The sequence below is a fragment of the Mycteria americana genome, chromosome 1 (genome assembly GCF_035582795.1).
Source record: "Mycteria americana isolate JAX WOST 10 ecotype Jacksonville Zoo and Gardens chromosome 1, USCA_MyAme_1.0, whole genome shotgun sequence".
NCBI lineage: Eukaryota > Metazoa > Chordata > Aves > Ciconiiformes > Ciconiidae > Mycteria > Mycteria americana.
The window spans coordinates 40,372,649-40,393,096 of NC_134365.1; the positions used below are offsets into that span (position 1 = coordinate 40,372,649).

Sequence of the window (20,448 nt, forward strand, 5' to 3'; positions counted from 1 at the left end):
AGAACTGACAGGTTTTAGGCTTCAGATTGAAGGAGAGGCAATAACAGAATATCAAGCTTATGTAGAAATGCAAAAAATAGCATCATATACTGCCTATGACTGCAGTCTCTGTTCTGCAAACAGCTGTGTATGAAACCCCAGTGGCTGTGTTGGCCTTTCATCTTCATCAGTTTCTTGGGTAACTGGCAATCCTCTGCGCAGTGACACTGAAGTTGAATGTGCCATCCTGTGCAGACTCTTCCCAGAGATGTCTGGGCACACTGCGGCATGGAGTGTGGACTGAGAGCAGAGATCCCTGAGCACAAGCTGATAAAGGCTGCTGACTCCGCATATCCTCTGGCAGCTCTTAGCCAGGCACACGGTTCTGCACAGGAAGCTGTGTGTTCACAGCGGCCTCTCAGCTTTGTGTTCACAGCAAGGCCTCTTGTCCTACTACATACACACAGTTCTTCGCTCTCGCAGCCACCTAACGTTGAGGTGAGCGACTGGCTTGTATACTACCCGTATCTATTAAGTACTTACTGTGATCAAATGCCTGTGAAATGGATGCCACCATCTAAAATAAATTTACATATGATCCAACAGCTCCTTCTCTGCTGGAACAGATGCCAGTGCAAGCACATGATGCCACTGACCTGGAAAGTACATTCAGAAAGAAAGAATTAAGTTCTACAGGGCAGCCACATGTACTGGCTCTTCTGTGTGAACTTTCATTAGCGATGGCCTGTCTTCTTCCTGGTGCACTTCCTCCCTCTCCTAGCACAGAATTATTTATTACTCTCTTTTCCTCCTACCCATTTAACTGTTTATGCAAAGCAGAGAGATTAGGAGGGGGTGATACATATTGCTGTTGTCATCACTTGACAATAGAGCTCATCTGTGGACTGTGGGATGCCCATATTAAAGGCCCTGTCCTTGTTTGATTCATAGCTGTACTTCAAAAGAGCTTGTCTCTGACCTTGGTCAAAAGAAGGAATTGTTGGTTTCGTGGTACAGGAAGAACACTTTGTATCTGACTTCTAGCCTCATGTTAATAACAACATTATATTACTCTGCATGAGGGCCAGGCAATTTGAACAGGAGGAACAGGTGGGTAAAAGGATGAGAAGGTGATTGAATCATTTTCCTGTGGACTACATTAGCAAAAGAAGTGTTTGAGATTCAAGGGGGGATATCCTAAATTCAGACATGAAGAATGAAAAGATGAGAATCCAACAAGGTTGAGGAAGGCTACTGAAGAAAGCCAAGCTCTTTTGTACTCTCAAGCCGGTTTTGCAAAGTACTTTGTTCACTGCTGCTTCAGGACTTTCCATGTTACAATTTTGCTGAGGCAAGTAAGTATGCTCCACCTATTGAATCTGTTCTCTGATGTGTGGAGGACGGGTTTGTATACAATGCCAGTATGCTGGGATGCAAGGATCTATCAGTAGCACATCTGCAAGTTGCTATGTCACAGTGAAAAGGAACCAAAATTAAGTCTGCAGTTGTGATAAGCAAATGATGTCTAGATCAATCTGTAATCACAAAGCAATTTAGGAGATGTTTATTAGTAATGTGATTTATGTATTAAGACAGACACACGAGGGAATTCCTGTGCAAGTGGTGGAAGTGGATTTTCAGATGCTGCTTGCAGTTAAGTAATGCCTAAACACTGGATCAGGAAGGAACCATGTCAGACAGACATGAGGGAAAAAACCAGAAGAAATCTTGATATGACTTCTTATCATGCACACGTCTGATGCTGGTACAGTGAGAAGACAGTAAAAGCACCAAAGGTGGTTATTGCTCCTGTGCTCAGTGACAGTGATTAACCTCTGCTACAGAGCTGAGGCGAAATGGTCGGTGTCAGCCACTCGGGGCTGAGCTGCGCACCGCTGGATTTATAGGCTAGTCCATTTCATCTTGTGTAGCAGGGGGACAGAGCCACGCACAGCTCCTGTGCCTCACTGGAGAGAGCAGTAACTTCAACATCCTTATCTTGTTTGCTTTCTGACTGGCCACACCTGTATTTATGGAAGGCTTGCTGGAGAGGTGGGGAGCCTACAAAGTAGTTCTGTTTGTTTGGTTTTTTTAGAGAGTTCCGGCTGACTTTCTACAAAAGTTGTCATGAATTCTGGAGACTTTATAATCATAAAATCTGTTTATAGCCTTCAGTTACCAAGCAACAAAGGACAAAGTACTGAACCTTCCTACTCATTAATACATTTAACATGTTAGTGGTCTGGGTTTTTTTGGAAAAAAAAAAGGAAGCCACCAATCAAACATTTCTAAAGCTTTATTTTTGCTTTATTTTTGCTTTCTTTAAGCTCAGGATGGTGGATTTTTAAACTCAGTGTTTCAGAAACTCACTTGCAGTACCAATGCAGAAAGTAGATCTGTGTGAGACAATGTCTGAGCTTTGACCCAATCACCTGTTTTGATCCCAATGTAAAACAGTACGAAGTTATCTTCAAAACCCCCTTTTCCAGTTGCAGACTGGGGCCCTTCATCCTCTTGCTGTAGTAATTTAGTGAAGCCTTAATGCCATGCGTGAACTGGTGCTGCATCCATCACCTTCATCTTCCACTGCACATCCTCTTTTACTCTGCATTTCCCATCATCCTTTCTCCAGAGTGACTAAAACCATAAGTGTAATCCATCCATTACACGCAAGACAGGACGGATTTGGTTTTCCTTTGTGTAGGAGAGTGGGCAGCGTTACTCAGGCTGAAGTACTGATGACCCCCTCCAAATTCCACTCCCGTAATTTCTGTCTTTTTGACATTTTTAATTTTAGGACAAGATGTCCATGGAGCCTTGGAGAATCCCATGGTGGATACAAGTATGTTGGAAGAATTCATCAGTAGTGACGTAGAGTTTGGAACTTTGTAAGTATTACAGCAACATGTACTTCCCCTCCTTAGCAAAGTCTCTTAAATTGTTTTCATTAGTACCAAGATGAAATCTCAATGCAACAGTCAGACCTGAAATCTGAGTTTCATGAGGATTGTGGCTCTCTTGATACTGTTGCTTGAAGCTGTATAAGAAGACTTGGAAAAATCAATTACAGACAGTAACGGAAATATGGTTGTCTTGTAGTTCAACAGAATGAATGATAATGAAGTCTGGGATAATTTGCAACTGTTATGCTAATTGTGGCATTAAATGCAAAGCTGTTATTTTAATATTCCTGTAAGTGCTAGTTTAGTGTTTATGTACAGAATAAGTGATGTAAGTGAGACTAATGTATAATAAATTGAGAGAATAATGTAAACCTCCCAGTCTGAGGGAAGCAGGGCTACTGTTTTCATCCTAATGCTTCATTTAGAACAGAGAAACTGTCCATTAATCTCTTCTGAGACTAACTTTAAGCGATACAAAGGATACACAATGCAAAGGGTCAAGGGTGGAAAGTTATGCAGCACAGATCTATCAAAGACTTCAAACCCAAATCTTTCATGTACACAACTATCAGATGACTGTTGTTCAATGCAAAATATTATTAATGGGCTGACACTTGCACTTGCCAAGAAGCAGAGCAAGAGGGGATGTTTTAAAAGTAATTAAACATGGGATTTTTCATTCTGGACACACTCAGCAGTACACATATTTACTTACAGTGGGCTAAATAGGCTTCTACATGCTCTATATCATGAATAATAAATTGATTCTCTCTCTGCCCATGCTATAAAAGTAAAGAAGAATGAAGAGGTGGTTGTATATAAATATACGTAACCTTTATTTTTAGAGTAACTGAACACGTATCGGGTTAAACAGATTATTGAACTCCTGTATGACAACTTTAAAATGTTATTCTTTTGCTTTTATGCATTAAAAACATAGCAGAAATATAAATGTGTATATATGTTATTATGTAGCTTAGGTATGTTAGATATTCTAGTTGCAGTGCTACTAAATATTTACATGCAAGAAAATCTGGAGGCTCAACAGGATTTTACACTGATACTACAGTAATACTTCATTAATTATGGGATTAAGAAGAACATTTACTGAATCATTAGATCTCTAAAAGTAAAATTATGAAGTATTTGTCTGTATTGCAGACTGTTTGTGCATAAACAGAATAGAATCTCATAAAGGAACTTGCCAAAACATGTCAAAGGAGAAAAACATTAAAATCCTCCATATATATATATATATATATATATATATATATATATAAAATGCAGATCAACATAATGGCACGTGCAATACAGAATGCAGAATGCAATGACAAAGGTGCTGTTACCACCAAGGTCTTGGGTGCATCTGGAAGTGTCCTAACGTAACAGAAGAACCCTCTGTAGGTCCTTTATGTGGCAGTGAGATGGCATAGGATTTTCTCTCCCTTAAGCTGCTTTGAAAGCACCATCATGAAGGACTGAAAAACTTGCAATAAAATAGGAGATGTGACAGACCTGTGCCCTCAACTGACAGGAGATAGAAACATAGCCTCTCTGTAGTGGTCTGCTGTTGACTTAGGATGCTCCTATTTTCAATGCAGAAAGAATGAAGTGGTTTTGCTACATAGTGTGGGAACACCAGCTACTCAGGGAGGACTTGCCCTAGCTTAAACTATGGTGTAGTTCCAGGTGTCACTGTAAGAGAGTAATCCTTTACACAATGTCTGATAGGAGAAACACGGTAAATGTAAAAGCAAAACAGAGTATCACAGGGAGATATAATACAATATAATCAAGCATATGTACCAAAGAGTAAATAATCAAGAACCTTCTTCCAAACCTCAGGCATGTGAACGGGCTGAGCTGTTGGAGACAAGTTGAGAGCAAAGCTCATAGTGTCAGCTGCACACAAGGAAACACTCACTTTCTGCCTGAAAATCAGGAGAAAGCTGCACTGTAAAATACAGGCTGGCATATTCTCGTACAGAGCAGTGTGCCTGAAGTTCTTCAGAAAGGAATCAGGGGAGGTCGTGTTGTCAGAGATTTACCTGTTTGAGTAACAAAAACCAGTGAACACTAAAAATCACAGAGCACGCTTAAGTTGTTTGGCTTTCCACGATGACCTCTCCAAGCAGGGGTGTTAAAACATAACTCTCTCCTGCTTGGCTATGGGGTTTGGCAAAGAGATGGCTATGGATCACATGGGATTTTTTGGTTCCCAGCCAGGATTCTTCTGTCATGCCTCCAGTCCCTAGCTCTCCTAATAACTGTCTGAGCGTAGCTGCCTTCCCATCCTGTAGTCCCCATGTCTCTGCACCTGCTCCCTGTAATGCTCCCACCGGGGGTTTGAAGGTGCTGTGCTATGCTGGGACCTTGCCTCACCAGGGTGCTAAGGGTGCTCCTCCTGTGCAGTGCTGATTGCCAGCAACCCTGAGCTCCTGTGGAGGTGGCCCTGCTTTCCAATTTGTACGATGTGAACTGGGAGATGAGCCTCTTACTTATGTAGCTCTACACAGAGGAAAGCAGCCCAGCTGTGCCTGAATTTGGCATGGCACAGCGTTACTCAGCAGGTGTTTTCATGGCAGGTGACATGGAAGCTGTTGGATGACTGTACTACATGGATCTGCACTGCACCCTTTGTCGTGGGCAAGAGAGCCTAGACTCAAGAATTTTTACTTTGTTACCAATTAAATTTTTTAATGGTACTCGTGTATTGAGAAAAGAGAATATAAACAATTAAACACTTAGGAAAACATCCTTCCTTGCCCCCGCCCTTTCGAGGCTCAACTTAAACCGAGCGCTTCTCCCTCCTTCCTACTCCCCTTGTCGCTGCCGCTCCACACACTCGGTCCCTCCCACTGCCGCCGGAGGGGGTGGGGGTGTGTGTATGTGTGCGTAACGGCTTCTCCTTCCCGCTCCTCGCTCCTTACTCGGTTTCCTCGGCTCCCGCGTGGGTCGCTCACGGCCCGCAGTCCCCTCGGGGTGTCCCCGCTCCAGCGTGGCCCACCCCGGGGCCGCAGCCTCAGCAGGAGGACACCCCCCGGCGCCCGCCGCCTCAGCGGCGCGGCCGCTCGCCCGCGCTGCTGCGGGGGCTGGGCGCCGCTGATTGGCTGGCTGAGGCTGTGGCGGGCGAGGGGCTGCTGGCGGCTGGGGAGAGCCGGGTGGGACCGGCTGCGGGCAGCTCATGGCCGCCTCCTTACAGCGCGCCCTGCGGACCCCGCTGCCCAGGCCCTGCCCGGTATACTCTTACGATTTATTCTTTATTCAGGTTTCAGCAATACGTCGGGATTCTCCCGGGTGATGAACCCAGGCACTATAAATAATGGGTCAGCAGTGGTGTCTGGGTTAAAACATGACTGAATGGCTTGTCTTCTGTGAGGAATGAGAGGGATTTTTTATTTGTTTTGGTTTTGAAGCTTCTCTTTGAGGAGGCTGTTGGGATGGGCCTGTTGTTAGTAATCTTTATTTTAAATTCTTTTGTGATTTACGCATAGAAGGTACTAATTATCAGTCCCCCACTATGTTCTTCCAAACAGAACTGGAAGATTTGTGTAGTACTGAAAAGAGGGAAACCCCAGGTTAAGCTTCCAGATCTTTTTGGTCAGCTTGTAAAAGCTTTTGTTTCAAACCAGGCAAATGCCCTTCCTACCGGTGTGGCAGCTCCTGCTCCCCTCCACACTTGGGCTGCCTCTTGGGTGAGTTAGGTGCTAAAATGGGACCTGCTAACATCTGATAGTGGCTGAGAGCACTTTTGCCAAACTAAGGTCTTAAGAAATTGGCTACAGTTAGTGGACAAAGATGCTACAGATCTTCAACCTGTAGTCTAGAGAGAATGGGTTTAAAGCCTTCGTGTGCTGTGTGTATTCAGTTGCTGGTGTGCCCAGAGGTAACTGAAGAACAGGTCATGGGAAGGAAGGCTTGAAGTCAGTGGGTCCTAGAGGGGTGTTTGGGCAAGAGCTGGCAGGGATGGTGCCTCCCTGCATGGGGGAGAGGTGGAGGGCCATAGGACTGGCCATAGGAGGGCCATAGGTCTGACAAAGCACAAGTGACATTGCTCCTTTGAGAAGGGGCAGCAACCACAATGAGCAATGCTTCCTGAAGACCCTTATCAGTAACCTGGTGGTCCCCTGCCAGCTGCTTTCAGCATTGCCTTGTGGTTGTCCTCCATGTCTCCTCCCAGTAGCAATTAAAATCTCTTTTCATCCCTAGGCAAAGCCAGTTGCCAGACTCCCCACCGGACTCTGGATCGGAACCGTGTTCTCCGCCACAGCTCCAGAGTAGGTCACATGAATTCTGCCTCTCCCAAGCTCAAAGGAACGTCTCCAGCTCCTCTTCTTTCTCCTTAATTTCTTGTTTCTTTACTTCTTGCAGCCCCATGGTATGACACTACGTGGCCCAGTGGGCTGCAGCCTCCGCTCCCATGCCCATCTGCTGTGGCATCCAGCAAGCTTCCCTGCAGGTTCATAGAGACTTACTCTGACCCCAGTTCCAGTGGGCATCCCTGCAGCGTCCCCCAAGGCTGCTGTCTGACAACAGAATGTGCTGTGACTCCTTGGAATAATTCTACATCCTCCAGCTGTTTGGGTTTTAATTATTCATACTTTCAGCCAAATACATCTCAGATTTCTGGGTAAATAATAAAGCTTTTATGCAAAGGATGAGACAGATACAAAAAAAAGTATAGCTGGTAGAAGACATGGTTTAAGACTGGTGCAAAATCACCGTGGGTGTAGGGTTCTCCACAGGATGGCAGTGTTTAGACATTTTTGAGACACTCGTGGTTGAGGGTTCTTTAAACATCTTGATTGAAGTTCAGATTGGAAGTAGGAATGGATTTCAATTTTTAAAATGTTAGAAGGCTAAAGAGGGATCAACAGGTGCTTCATAACTGGATTATAAAAACATTCAGGCGTTTTGCAATACCTATTGCAGGGATTTGCCCATAAGGATCTTGTAAGTGTTCTGACAAGTGGCATGAGAAAAAAATTTTCTCATATCTATGTAAGCAAGTGAAACGGTGTTCATGTACCATCTGCCATATTCACCCACTAGCGTGCTGTGGATGCTTAATTATTTAAAATACACTGGGCTAGTGCAAGCATCCAACCATGTAAGAATGAATTGACTGATGCATGCCAGAGGGGGACCTCCCTGGTTATGGGGAGAGAAATGTGAATTCATCAGTGTTAGTCCTGGGCTTGCAGATGCTCTGTCCCTGTCTCCTCTTCTGTACAGAGCTCAATTATGTATTACATGTGCTGTGGAGGAAGGAAGCTGCGCCTGGGTTTCTCAGTGAAGCTATTTGTGTTATTTGTTTGTTTGTTTTCCAGTAGAAGGTGCCAGTTAGTCAAAATCATGTTATTTTTTGAGGGAATACTTTAGTTATTGGAACTTAAGATACAAAATACTTCTTAACCAAATGTGAAACTTTTGAACAAACCCAGAAAAAGAATAACAATGTGGTGGGTGGGCTTTTCTTCTGCTGGTGGAGAAACTTTAGTTCGAGTACCTACTGGGCCTCACTGAGACTTGGAGTTTGGCTTGTTTTTTCCCCCATCCAGAAGGAATGACCATCTGTCAGGATATTGTAGCTTACACTTTATAATATCAAAACTTTGGAATAAGGTTTTTTCCCTTTGCACAAAGGAGCATTTTTTGAAATCTCAGTTTCTGGGAAAGGCGAAAACTGTTACCCCTCAGTTGCCCCTTGAGATCTCTTCATTAACACATTAGTTTAACTGATACTAGTGTTTTCTGTATAAGAAGGAAAGTGAGCTCATGCTTGGTGGAATACAGTTATTTAAGATAAAGCTGTGATTTTAATGCAAATGTCAGGGGGCAATAAAACCGTGCCACGTATGCACTGTGTAAATTTTTAAAAAGAGATCAATTTCTCTATTTGTATGAAATAAAAAAATAAATGAATTTATGTTTTGGAATGAAAAATTGCATAATTCAGTTTTAAAAAGCCAACAGCAATCTCCTCCCCCTGGCAAATCAGAAGTTGGGTAACAATACAGTTAGAATGAGATACGTGGGTATTCTCTTGTTATGATTCTGTAATATCTGTATTTATACTTATAAATGAGTAATGCAACATGTATTTTTTAAAAAGTATTTCTGCAGCATCAGGCAAAAAAAGGAAGCTCTCACAATTACTGGGAGATGCCACCGATTCTCCAGTCCAGTCTCAGGACTCCAGACAAGGTAAGCAACTGTGTGAAGATGAAATTTAATGTTTCGTACCATAGACAAGTAAATATTTTAAGAGCACAGCTCCTGCTGGCTCTGAAAAGGTAGCAGTATTAACAGTCTGTACTCCACTACCAGGTTTGGAGGAATTTACCTCTTCAGTGTTTTTGAAAACCAGGACCTATTTATATTTGGCAAAGAGAGAAGCAGCGTTACAGGTTCATGTTTCCTGAGGACTCTCTGGGCAAAATATTCTGCCCTTCTCCATGAGTGAGCCTGTAGTACACAGATGATACCATACTCCTCTGACTTTGCTTGGCACTAAATTGACTGGGCAAAGAAACCATCTTGGGTCAGCTAAACAGGGAATTAATGTCATGGATGAGCAAACAGATTGCAGTTTCCCTTTATCATCTCAACTCCATATTTTTTCTGCAGTGTGTATCCATGCGCAAGCTTGGTGAAAGCTGTGTGTTTTTCCCCACCCCTTCCCCAAATTAATTTGGTTCATTGTTTTATCAAGATAAAAATGCTAAGCTTATACCAATTGATACAAAAAAGCTTATCAGGCATGTACAGAAATGGATCAGCTTCTGTGAAGCGTGAGGCTCTCTGTGAGTGAACAGTTTGTAATGAACAGTTTATCTGAGGAGTTTCACCCTTGTCTGTTAGTGGAAAATCTGAGAGTTGCTTGCTATTTCTTCGGAGTAAGTTATTTTTAAGCATTAAATCAATCTTTTAGAACACTTTTAATGAGTAGCAGCTGGATTTAGCAGGTTACGTATCCTTTGGTATCTTTTATTTCATCAGTGTTGCTTGATTGTGACTAGTCCTCTAAGTCTACCACTGCTGGAAAGAAGATGAGCAGACGCTTCTGTATCTAAAATTGCTATTGCTGTTTTTAATACTTAAAGACAGAGCTTTGAAATATGCTTTCCTTGGGAGTCACTGTTCATAAAATCTCACTGACACACGTGCTATTGGAAAAAGAATACAGCATTTGGTAAAAATGGCATGGGGGTCATTTAGAAATGAGGTGTGAATTTCTTTACTGTGGGTTTTTTTTTATATTTTCACTCTGCAGTGTGTCAGAAGTGGGGAACTGCAAATGAAGCTTGGGCCTGAAATGATTCTGTAGACTCTTGTCTTACTGTGCTGCCACTGGTTGTAGACGGATCTTAGCTTATATGCTCGATGACATATTTTCTCCTGTCCTTACTGCACTCCATTTATCTGTCTCTCTTATCACATTCTCCTCTGTCTTCATAAAATGTAGGATATCTCAGAGACTTATGGTTGACCCTGTCTATCCAGCATGCTATAATGTATAGTCAGAAAGCATTAACCAGTCAGCCAGATGTACTGGTGAATGTGCTTGATATTGGAAAACTGTGCCTCCTGCTCTGGAACAAAGTACCTGTTGCAGTGAGTTGGAGTATATTCAGTTTAAACCTGTAGTAGAGAGAATGGGAAATGTATGTAATTATTTTGCTTAATCGCTTCTTGCAGTGTTGCAGATTTACAATAAAATGCTTAGCTTTCCTTCCCCTCTCCCTCTCCCCAAGGAAACTATCCATCCTTTTGGAGAGAATAAAAATAGGGAGTGCTACTTGTGTAATACTTTGCAAATCAGGAAAGCTGAAAAATGTATTTTCTAGGGCAAGGGAATATAACACAATCTTTTGGAATACTGCAAAGGACAATCAGATTTAAATATATATGCAATATATTTGTGCTTTATATGTATGTATATGTATGTAAATATATTTATAAAAATTTATGCAGGATTTGTGGCTGGTCACAAAAGTAATAACTGAATTGTCACTATCTCTACAGCAACTGTTAAGGACTGTGCTGCTGAAGTGCAAGAATATGACAGTGATGGACAGAATGCAGCTTTGGAAAAATGCTGTCAAGCTCTAACATGGCAACCATATCAAACTTCTCAGTGGAACAGCTTATTTAACTCTAATTATGAAAAACTGTAAGCACGTATGTTTGCACTTGGAAAAAGTGGTTTCTTGGGGCTTTTTTTGCTGGTATTGTAGTTTTGTAGGAATAAATGATACATTTGGCATCCCTTATTCTTACTGAAAATAAGACTGGAGAAGGAGGTATAGCAGGCATGATGGAATATGAATCTGCAGATGTATCAGATAAGCAGAACTTTAAACACTGGTTGAAATTCATGCTAGGTTTTCTGATTTCCCTTCAGGGATTTAGGGGCAAAACAAAAATGAGTTTAACTTAAAATACCTGTTAATTTTTGTTTCTTTTGTCAAGCACATTGAGCATGTGGCACCTTTCCCTCTAATGGCCTAAAACATTAAAGAAAATGGAAATAGAAGATGCCTGTATTACTGCTGGGCTCATATAACCTAAGTCTTAATAACTGTAGACATATATATATGACGTGCAACTGTTTAGTCAAAGATTTAGAGTTTTCCTGTATAAATCAGAACTGTAAATCATTTTTTTGCCACATGATTTGGCAAAGGTCATTCCAAGTTCACTTACATCCCTGCTTTTCTCCATTCTAGTATTTAGTGAATGATCCCTTTTAACAAAAGCCCTTCTACAGTGTCTGGTCTATTCCCCAGGATTGGTGCAAACAATTTGTCACTGTCTCCACAGGACTTAAATAGCATAGTAAATGTTAATTTTCCTCTAGCCCAACCTGCTAAAAGCACTCATGGGAGTTTGGAGTATATCAGTGTCATTGCTGGACACTGATGTTCCCTGTTTGCGCACAGTGTGATAGGGGCAGTGCACATCTTACTGTGTCCCACACAACCGTTCTCCTAAGGTATTGACGTGACAAGAGAGCAGACAGGTCAGTGTCTGCACCTTTCTACTCCTCGGGACCGGGATGGGCCAAGAAACCTGCAGTTGTGTTTGTGATGTGAGTTGTCACTCTAAATGAAAATGGCTTCCAACTCCTGTTACGCTTTCAGTCAACAACTACATTAGGCCTGTGAGCTGATGGTGGGAGATTGCTCTCCTGCTGCTATCCAATTACTTGTTGGTTCCCATATACTTAAAATTGAAGTTCCAGACTTACCTTTCTTGGTGGCTTGTGTCAACAAAGACAATGTGATGCTGAGCATTAAAGCATCCAAATACATATACTGTTACCATTACTGTGGAAAGGGATTGAGATATTATTTGCAGAGGAAGTCAGTGTTACTTTTAAGTGAGGTCAATGGCAGTGCCTTTGTTCCAAGGTGCACTGTAATTACAGCACAGTGCACAGATTTTCTGAGTAGTGATCCTGTATTCTGTTAGCTTCAAGAGAGTTGTGTGCTTATCACTGCTCAGTGTAGATGGATTGGTCCTGTACCTTGAAATTGCTGTGCCCACTTTAAGGGCATTTCTAAGGTTAATTATTATTTTCCATTTTATTCATCCAGTATTTTAACCTTTTGATTATTTCATTTTCACAACAAAATGCTGTTAGCTGAGGTAGATTCATTAGAAAACACTACTCTACCATTAATTGTGCCTGGCATTGTACCTGCTGGGCACTTTTTTAGCCCTTTACCCCATTACTAGTGTGATTGGTGGGACTCGGTTCCAAAGATGTTGTCTGAAGGGTCAAATTCTGAATAGAAAGAGGAATTCAAAGTGTATTTCTAGTAGGTGCACTTGTGTGACAGGGGTATCCCTTGCTACCTAAAAGTTCCTCCAAGTTTTACTGTACTGCTTGCTAAGACTGACCATTCTTTGTGTGATCAGCTCAAAATATGTATTTGCTCTTAATTACTGTAAATGGCATACTCAGAAAATGATAAACATGAAATTCCTCTTTGGGAGTCATTGTTCCAAACAATTCAACTTGGAGAAATGGAAATTTGTACTTTTGCTTCTCAATCTGCTTGCCTGTGTGTAAGCAAATACTTTCAAATTGCTTTAAGAATGTCAGCTAATGAACTTGCTTCACATGTAAATCTGAAAAACTACTCCTTTCCCCACTATGAAGTACACACGTTTCCTCCATAAATAAAAAGAATTACCAGTTGTAGGAAGAAACTGAAGAAGTTTTGCTACTTTAATAATGATGGTTTGAGGAGATGGTAGACACTTCATTATAATTTAAAATATGAATTAACATATGACTTAGCAGCTTTGAAGTAGTTACAAAGTAGTTTTCTCTTTATTCCCTGTCCCAGATAATTGGTGATTGTTTGATAAGGGGCCTTTTGTTCATAACTTAGAAAAAGATAATAAACTCTGTACTTTCCTTGTAAAGTCTGTACGTTTCTTGTAAAGTCTGTACATTTTGATTTTTCCAACTAATAATGTGCAAACGAACGGATGAGTTCTGAAAAGTCATCTTCAGTAATTGTGTTAATGAGAGGTTCTCAGTAGCATCAGATGAGATCATCATTATCAAACTTTCATTAGCAAGAAAAGCCAATGCCCCTATAAGAGAACCTTGCCATGTAGTCCTGTTATTTCAGAATTATCCATCACTTAAATCAGAGGACTGGAAAGATTGTAGGGATGGTGAGTTTACTGGCTCTTTTAGAAAGATCTTTTGATACCTTTCCTTGTTTGCTGTGAATCATAAGGACAGAATACTCTTTCTCTTTGGGTGACAAATTAGTCCTTTGAATAAATAGAATAGGGTTTCCTTAGTTGGGGTAGGATGGACAACATTTCTAGTCATCTGGCCAGAGGGTCAGTATCGATAGCTTTTCTTTTAGCCTGAGTAAAGCCTTATTTGAATCCCAGCAGCTTCTGCAGAAGCGCTTGGTATGGGAATTCGGGGACAAAATAGGGAGTCTTGCTGGCTCGTTAGCACGTTGTTGTCTGCAGCACTAGTTCAGCTCTGTTGTTTATAGCAATATTATAATGAATGCTTGAATACACTAAAAGGTTTGGTTGTGCTTTTAGGTGAACAGGGTTCCTTTATACCAGATTTGTAAGTGAGGATTATATAAGCTTCTCCACCTCTGGTTTCCAAACATGTCATGTCAGACTAGAATTAGAGTATACTTTATACGCATTTTCATTTTTACACCTCTAAGAGGCTAAGAAGAAAATACTGGTAGAACTGGTGATTGTAAAGATGTATTTTGGCTCCCATTTTGTCAGTAAAAATCAGATGGATTTTCAGACCACAGAAAAAATAGGAACTCAAGATGTCACTCAAATAGGCCTGTACTTAAAGTTGCTATTCTTTCTTCTTGTTTTTGTAGACCCGCTGTAGGATATCACATTGTCACAGATAAAGGATTTAATTTTTCAACAACAGATGATGCCTTTGTGTGCCAGAAGAAGAATCATTTCCAAATCACAGTCCATATTGGAATCACTGGACATCCAAAATATGTCAAAACTCAGCTGGGGGGGAAACCAATAGAAAAATTTTACTTGAAAGCTTTTGGAATAAAGGCAAGTATTTCTCCTCTTTGTGATTATTACTTTTAATAAGTTAGTATGTGATTATCCATAGAATAAGGTAAATAATGGAAATTAACTCTTTTTCTTAGTCATTTTTTTACTAAGAACTGACAAAAGTGAACTGTCTTAAGTTACTAGTGACTTCTGTGTGGAACTCTTTTGCAAAAAAGTGATGTTTTATGGATACTTGTGCTGATATATGCTGAAAGATGTCATGTTTGCCTGTTTGCCATGGTTTCACTGACTTCCCTCTCTTTGGCTGAAATTTTGTTCCCTCTGTGGGCAGTGCAGGGGTGTCATCTGGTGTGTAAGTGGCCAGTCTACCCATTGGTCAAAAAGATGTGTTGAAAAAAACAATTCACAAAGCAAAGAAAAAGAATCAAGTCTGTTTTTCCTGAACAGTTCACATGTAGAAAACCAACAGAATTTCCCTATTTCTTCTTGCCAGGCTTTCCATTTTCATTTAAGAACCAAATTCTTCCCAGCCAATATGGGTCCACAAACTTGCATATACAGAAGTAGTAAGAAATTTTAATCTTTCTAAAAGATTTTACCAGTTTTTTTACTTACTACTAAAATTCAGTGATTTAAAAAATCCATGTAGCTGTTTTACAAGGCAGTTACTACCAGTTTTGTTTAATGCATTCTAATGCAGAAGAAATTAGTGAATATTACTGTCACCTGTTCCCATCTGAAGCAAAGTGCTGCTTGGTACCATTCCAGAAAGGTACAGAAATTTACATTAAAATAACTTATGGAACTACTTTGCATAGGTTCAGTTTTCATGTTAAGTATCTACATTTATGCTTTGGGATAGAATGAGCCAATAGCAGTCTAGATTCAGAAAGCAATTTTTCTTTTGCAAATTAATGCATGACTTTTCCCTTTTTTTCCCCTTTCAAATTACGTCCATGGAATGATTTGGGGCTTCAGACTAGCTGGAACACAGCACTGTCAGGTGTCAGTTGATCAGGAGTCAATTCCCACGTTACTTTCTATACAGTTCCATGAGAAATGAGAGAGATTTCACTGTTTCAGACAGAATTTGCCTATTAATTTCTATAGTAAATTTCATGTGTTTGAAAATTTAATATTCTTGTTATTTTTGAAAATTCTTTTTCTTTATAGGTGGAAGCTCCAAATCAAACAATTGCTATTGAACAGTCTCAGTCAGATCGGAGCAAAAAAACTTTCCATCCTGTTAAGTAAGAATTCTGAGAAATTTATTCCATTTTCTTTCAATACTTGATTGGTCAGAAATGTGAAGTAGCTGTTTCTTGGAAACTTATCGTAGCTCTAAGCCAGTCTTCTGATCTTTATCCAAATTCCATTCTGTGTGTGCACGTAGAATCACAGTGGTAATATGTACCTGGACTCCCTTCATTAAGGCAAATTTTCAGCAGCTTTACAAATGTGTTAAGTATGCCTATCCAAAATATTTATATTCAGCTAGCAACACTGATGTATGGTGTTTAGAGCTGTATGGCAGATGCATTTCCCATCTTAAGGAATGTCAGTAGTGTTCCTGTTCTACATAGGCATGAGATGTATTTGCAGTGCTTTTAAGGGGGAGTGCCTCTGCTAGAAACATACGTGCAGCTTCTCCTTGGAACTCTCTGCCATTCTTCTGCATCTTAACTCACTGGCAGAATCAATGTTTGTTCTTCTGGTGTAAGTGTCTTCTATTTGAGCTGTTCTGTTCTCTATAAATAATTAAATAAGCCTTAAACCAGAAAAAGATAAGACAATGTCAAGTTTCACAGGACATTGCTGGGATAAAGGCTGCAATATACAATCTGCAAAAATGAACTTCGAGCCTGGGAGAAGAGCTCTATTTTCACGTAATTACCTCTATCATGGCATTTTTCTTCCTTTTGCATACTGAAGAATAGATTCTGGGTGTACATTGTTTCATGGGTGATGATGGTGTAGTTTTCATTTATACCACATGAGAATGCAGTTGGTGGACTGTTGTTTTCTCCATGCAAATTCTTTATTCATATTATTTACCACTTACAGGAGCAGTGCCACTATGTATTTGAGACATAGGTCTATATTTTATATTTCCAGACATAAAAATTAGGTGAAGGTGAAAAAAGGGACAAGCAGTAAAATTTATTTATATTAATGTGGACGTTCAGATCCAATAATAAGCAAAGTTACCCTTGGCAAGCAACAAATACCCATCATATGGAACACATACAGTTTTATTGTGTTCAAGACTGTGTACAAACAGACCAAGAAACACAAGGCTCCTATTACTAAGAGCAGTTTCCCACTGCTGGTGCTTTATACTGTTTGTTTATATCCTTGACATAGTCACTGTTTTTTTAATGTATTTTTATAGACCAGGGTTACTGCATTTTTACTGAGGTTCCTCTGTTTTTTCACTTGTCAGTTTTTCTCGAAACAGTTTTAATGAGTTTGAGGAAATCCAGCTTGAGCCAGGTAGCTCTCCAAATGCTTATTTCCCTGATCTTGTTTGCTTTTCTATTTTAGAGTCGACCTGCCAGGGGACCAGATAACTAAAGTAACACTGGGAAGGCTGCATTTCAGTGAAACAACAGCAAATAATATGAGAAAAAAGGGAAAACCTAATCCTGACCAGAGGTATTGCTGTAGCTAGTTGGCCTGTGCGTGTGAAGTGGAAAAGAGAACTTCTGCTTTAGAATGGAGCTGATGTTTGTGAAAAATCTCAACATTGCCAAATCCTGTGATTTTCTTAATTTCAAATTCTGTGATACTTGGTATCTGCTTAAAGGCCTCTCTTCTAGAGACACAGAATGATGTGAGAATAGAAGAAAATACCTCATCCTCATGGTTAGAGATTGTTTGAGGAAATCACAGCCAGAATGTTGGCTGATGAAATCAGGCAGCCAAAAAACCAAATAATGATCATTTTCTTCTGGGGAAGGAAGGGTCTTCATGTATGAGTCCTCATTACTTAAATTTGTCAAAATTACTGTAATCTTTGTTCATTTTCATTGATCGTGGGCTTGAAAGAGCATATTACTTGACAGTGAAGGAAATATTTTTTCTTTTATATTGTAACAAACATATTTAAAAAAATGTTCTGGCTATCTTTTTATGTATCAGTAATAGCAGTTGCATTTAAAATGTTTTAATTTTTTCTGTGAAAAGACATTACTTCAATTATTATCTTGATTAAATCAATTTCAAATTAGATACTTCATGCTGGTAGTTGGACTGTATGCTGTCTCTCAGGACCAATTCTACCTACTGTCTGCAAATGTCTCTGAAAAGATCATTGTGAGGGTAGGTAGAAATTTATATTGCTTTCATGTGAAAAGTATTTACAAAACTGTTTTGATACTCACAGGAGACTATGCGGGGATGATTCTTGGGCATAAAAATTACCACTGAATCAAAAAGATTGAGGAAAAAAAATTACAGTTTCATATTGTATATGTTGTTATCTTTTAATTATCAGGATTTTAAAACCTTACAAGCAGACCTATAGAAGAATTTAAAAAGAAGCTTGTTGTGAATTCCAACACAACATAGGTTGATTTTTCCAGATTGTTTCACCTCAGAGAAAAAACAATTTCCTGCACTTGCCAGGAATTTGGTAAATGCTTTCATTGGCTAGATGCTTCATTTTCAAAGGAGGATAAGAATGAAAAAAAATGCAAGGAAAGAAGGTCAAGCAGCTCTAGGAAGATTAAGACCCATAGCTGTCCCTTTCCAGTGTGTTTCCAGAGTGTCCCAGCTCTTAATTTGGTGGTTGTAATATAGGTTTCAAAATGGAAAAAGGAAGAATTGGTCTCTATTCCTCATGACCATTACTTTTCAGTCCTCCAATCCACATAAAATTTTCCTTTTAGTACTCAGCTTTAGCCTACAGTTAGAGTTAAACTTGGAAGAGAGCAAAACCCCAGAGCTCTCTTGTAACAGGAGCTATGGAAGGTTAGGGTTAGGAGAGAGAGAAAGCGCAGAGCCCCAGCATGAGTGAGCTTGCGAGGGGGCTGCCAAGGGAAGGTGCGGGCTGCCAAAAGCTTTCAGTCCTGGTCCCTTTTTTGTGTGACCAATAGCTGGTGGTAAATGTTTGAACTGGGCATAGTCTAGGGTTATGGTTATTTCTAGGACAAAGATTACGTTTGGGTCTTAGAAAGATAGGAAATGCATAGGTGCCGTGTGGTGGGACTGCAAAGGAGGGTGAGGGCCTCTGGAAGATTGCAGTCCAGCAAACTTTTTCATGTGGGCCAATCAAGTAGCTTCTTGTTTGCGTGGAGTCTTTCTAGTCCTTGGCTTATGGTGAGGAATAGGCTTAGCATTTTGTTCTAGAGTTGAGTAAGACCAAGAGCTCTAGTGTAATAAGTGGGGCTTGGAAGGGGCTTCCAAAGAAAGGTGAGGGCTGTCAAAAGCTTTTAGTCCTGGCATCATTTTTTGTAGGCCATTGCTTGGGTCCTTTTTGGCAGCATATCATGTGCCTAGGCTTGTGATTACAGCCTGGTTTAGCACTAGGGTTTGAAGAGAGCAAAAGTGCAAATCCCCAGTATGTGTGGTGTTGCACAGGGGCTGCCAAAGGAAGATGGGGGCTTTCAGATGGTTTCAATTCTGGCTCCTTTTTCATCTGGGCCATAAACTTTGTGTCCTCTTGTGCCATAAACCTTCTTCCTGCAGTTATGGTTAGGTTTTTGGAGGGCAATATGGCCCAGAATGGAGCCAGAGCTCCATTCTGGGTGGGGCTGCGAAAGGGCTTTGAGAGCAGTGTTTGGAGTTCAGTAGTTTTCTGCCCTGCTGAGAAATTTTATCATCCTGGCTGTTGCTGTGGGTTCTTTTATTTCAGGATACTGAAGCATTGTGTTAGTATAATTCCTGCATATTTAGTTCTTGTCCTTTTTTGTCCATTAATTTCTGCAATACTGCTTTTGTCTGAATTTCTCTTTCTGCATCTAGTGGTGTTACAAATATCATCTCTTTACTAATTTGAGGAAGCTGTTGAATTTTCACCTTTGACTCATCCTTAGGATTATCATTACCTTATAAGTTATATACTTTTACGTAAGATTTAGAAATTGACATTTTTCTACCATTTTCAATGTTAAATACGTTTGAAATTTCAATGAAGAGAGCTCCTTTGATGTGTGTGAGACAGTATTTTAATAGAATTCAGGGAATGAGATTTTGCAAACCCAGCCACTATTCCAGACAAAGAAAAAGAAGGCAGAAAAGCAGAAGGATCAAGAGGCTGTGATTTGAAGTGGTGAAAACATCAACAGGAAAGCTGGAAAGAAAAAAAAAAAAAGTCATTTTCCAGATGTCTGACAGGGCTTCAGTGGCAGGGTACTGTGAGGCAGCCACTGGCTACCTTTAAGTGGCAAAGCTGTGCAAATGCACTGCAAGAGAAAGCAACTCATGTTCTGGCCCTTTATAGACTCAAACATAACATAACAAAACTACCAGCTGAGTAGTGGTTATCAGGCATATCAGATCATGCTCTAATTGTGGCAAACAGTGATAAGTGCACAGCACCATGCCTTGTAGATGGCAAAGCCTTGTGAAAGCCTGGCTTCTTTAAATGAGTGCGAACTTCCTATAGTGATCATGCTTTTGTTCGGACTCAAATTTTAAAGCCTGAATTCAAAGTTAAAAAAAAAAAATTAACAAAATTAATTACTGAAATCAAATGCCTTTTCTAATTATACCAGCTCCGTTGTTTTTTGGTGTTCTTTGAAAGATCCTGTTTCCTTGACATGAAATTTCTAATATGAGTTAATTTTAAATATTACAGAGGATTTTATGAGCCACATGTGTTTGATCTCTGCCTTGTTTGCTCTTTTCTGATTTCCAGCCTCAGGTAAAATTTGCTGGTAAATAAATGGTTATGTGGCATAATGTCAAAGTTAAAATTTGGAAAGCTTTGAACATTGATAATTTAGCTTAAGGTGGTAATAAAGTAGAATTCAAGGGAAAAAGCAATGAGGCCAATGCTGTATGAGTAGAA

The 20,448-nt window shown here is 40.2% G+C and overlaps 1 protein-coding gene across 1 annotated transcript in view; it reads left to right on the forward strand.

Moving 5' to 3' along the window:
• Positions 1-267: 267 nt before the first annotated feature.
• Positions 268-20,448, forward strand: part of MYRFL (myelin regulatory factor like) — a 41,686-nt gene continuing 21,505 nt past the window's right edge. Inside the window, exons 1-10 of the mRNA XM_075500588.1 lie at positions 268-361; positions 2,777-2,867; positions 7,092-7,159; positions 7,254-7,512; positions 8,998-9,089; positions 10,911-11,058; positions 14,276-14,471; positions 15,609-15,685; positions 16,980-17,090; positions 17,666-17,756. Coding sequence (XP_075356703.1) covers positions 268-361; positions 2,777-2,867; positions 7,092-7,159; positions 7,254-7,512; positions 8,998-9,089; positions 10,911-11,058; positions 14,276-14,471; positions 15,609-15,685; positions 16,980-17,090; positions 17,666-17,756 — 1,227 coding nt within the window. The remainder of the gene's footprint in view (positions 362-2,776; positions 2,868-7,091; positions 7,160-7,253; positions 7,513-8,997; positions 9,090-10,910; positions 11,059-14,275; positions 14,472-15,608; positions 15,686-16,979; positions 17,091-17,665; positions 17,757-20,448) is intronic.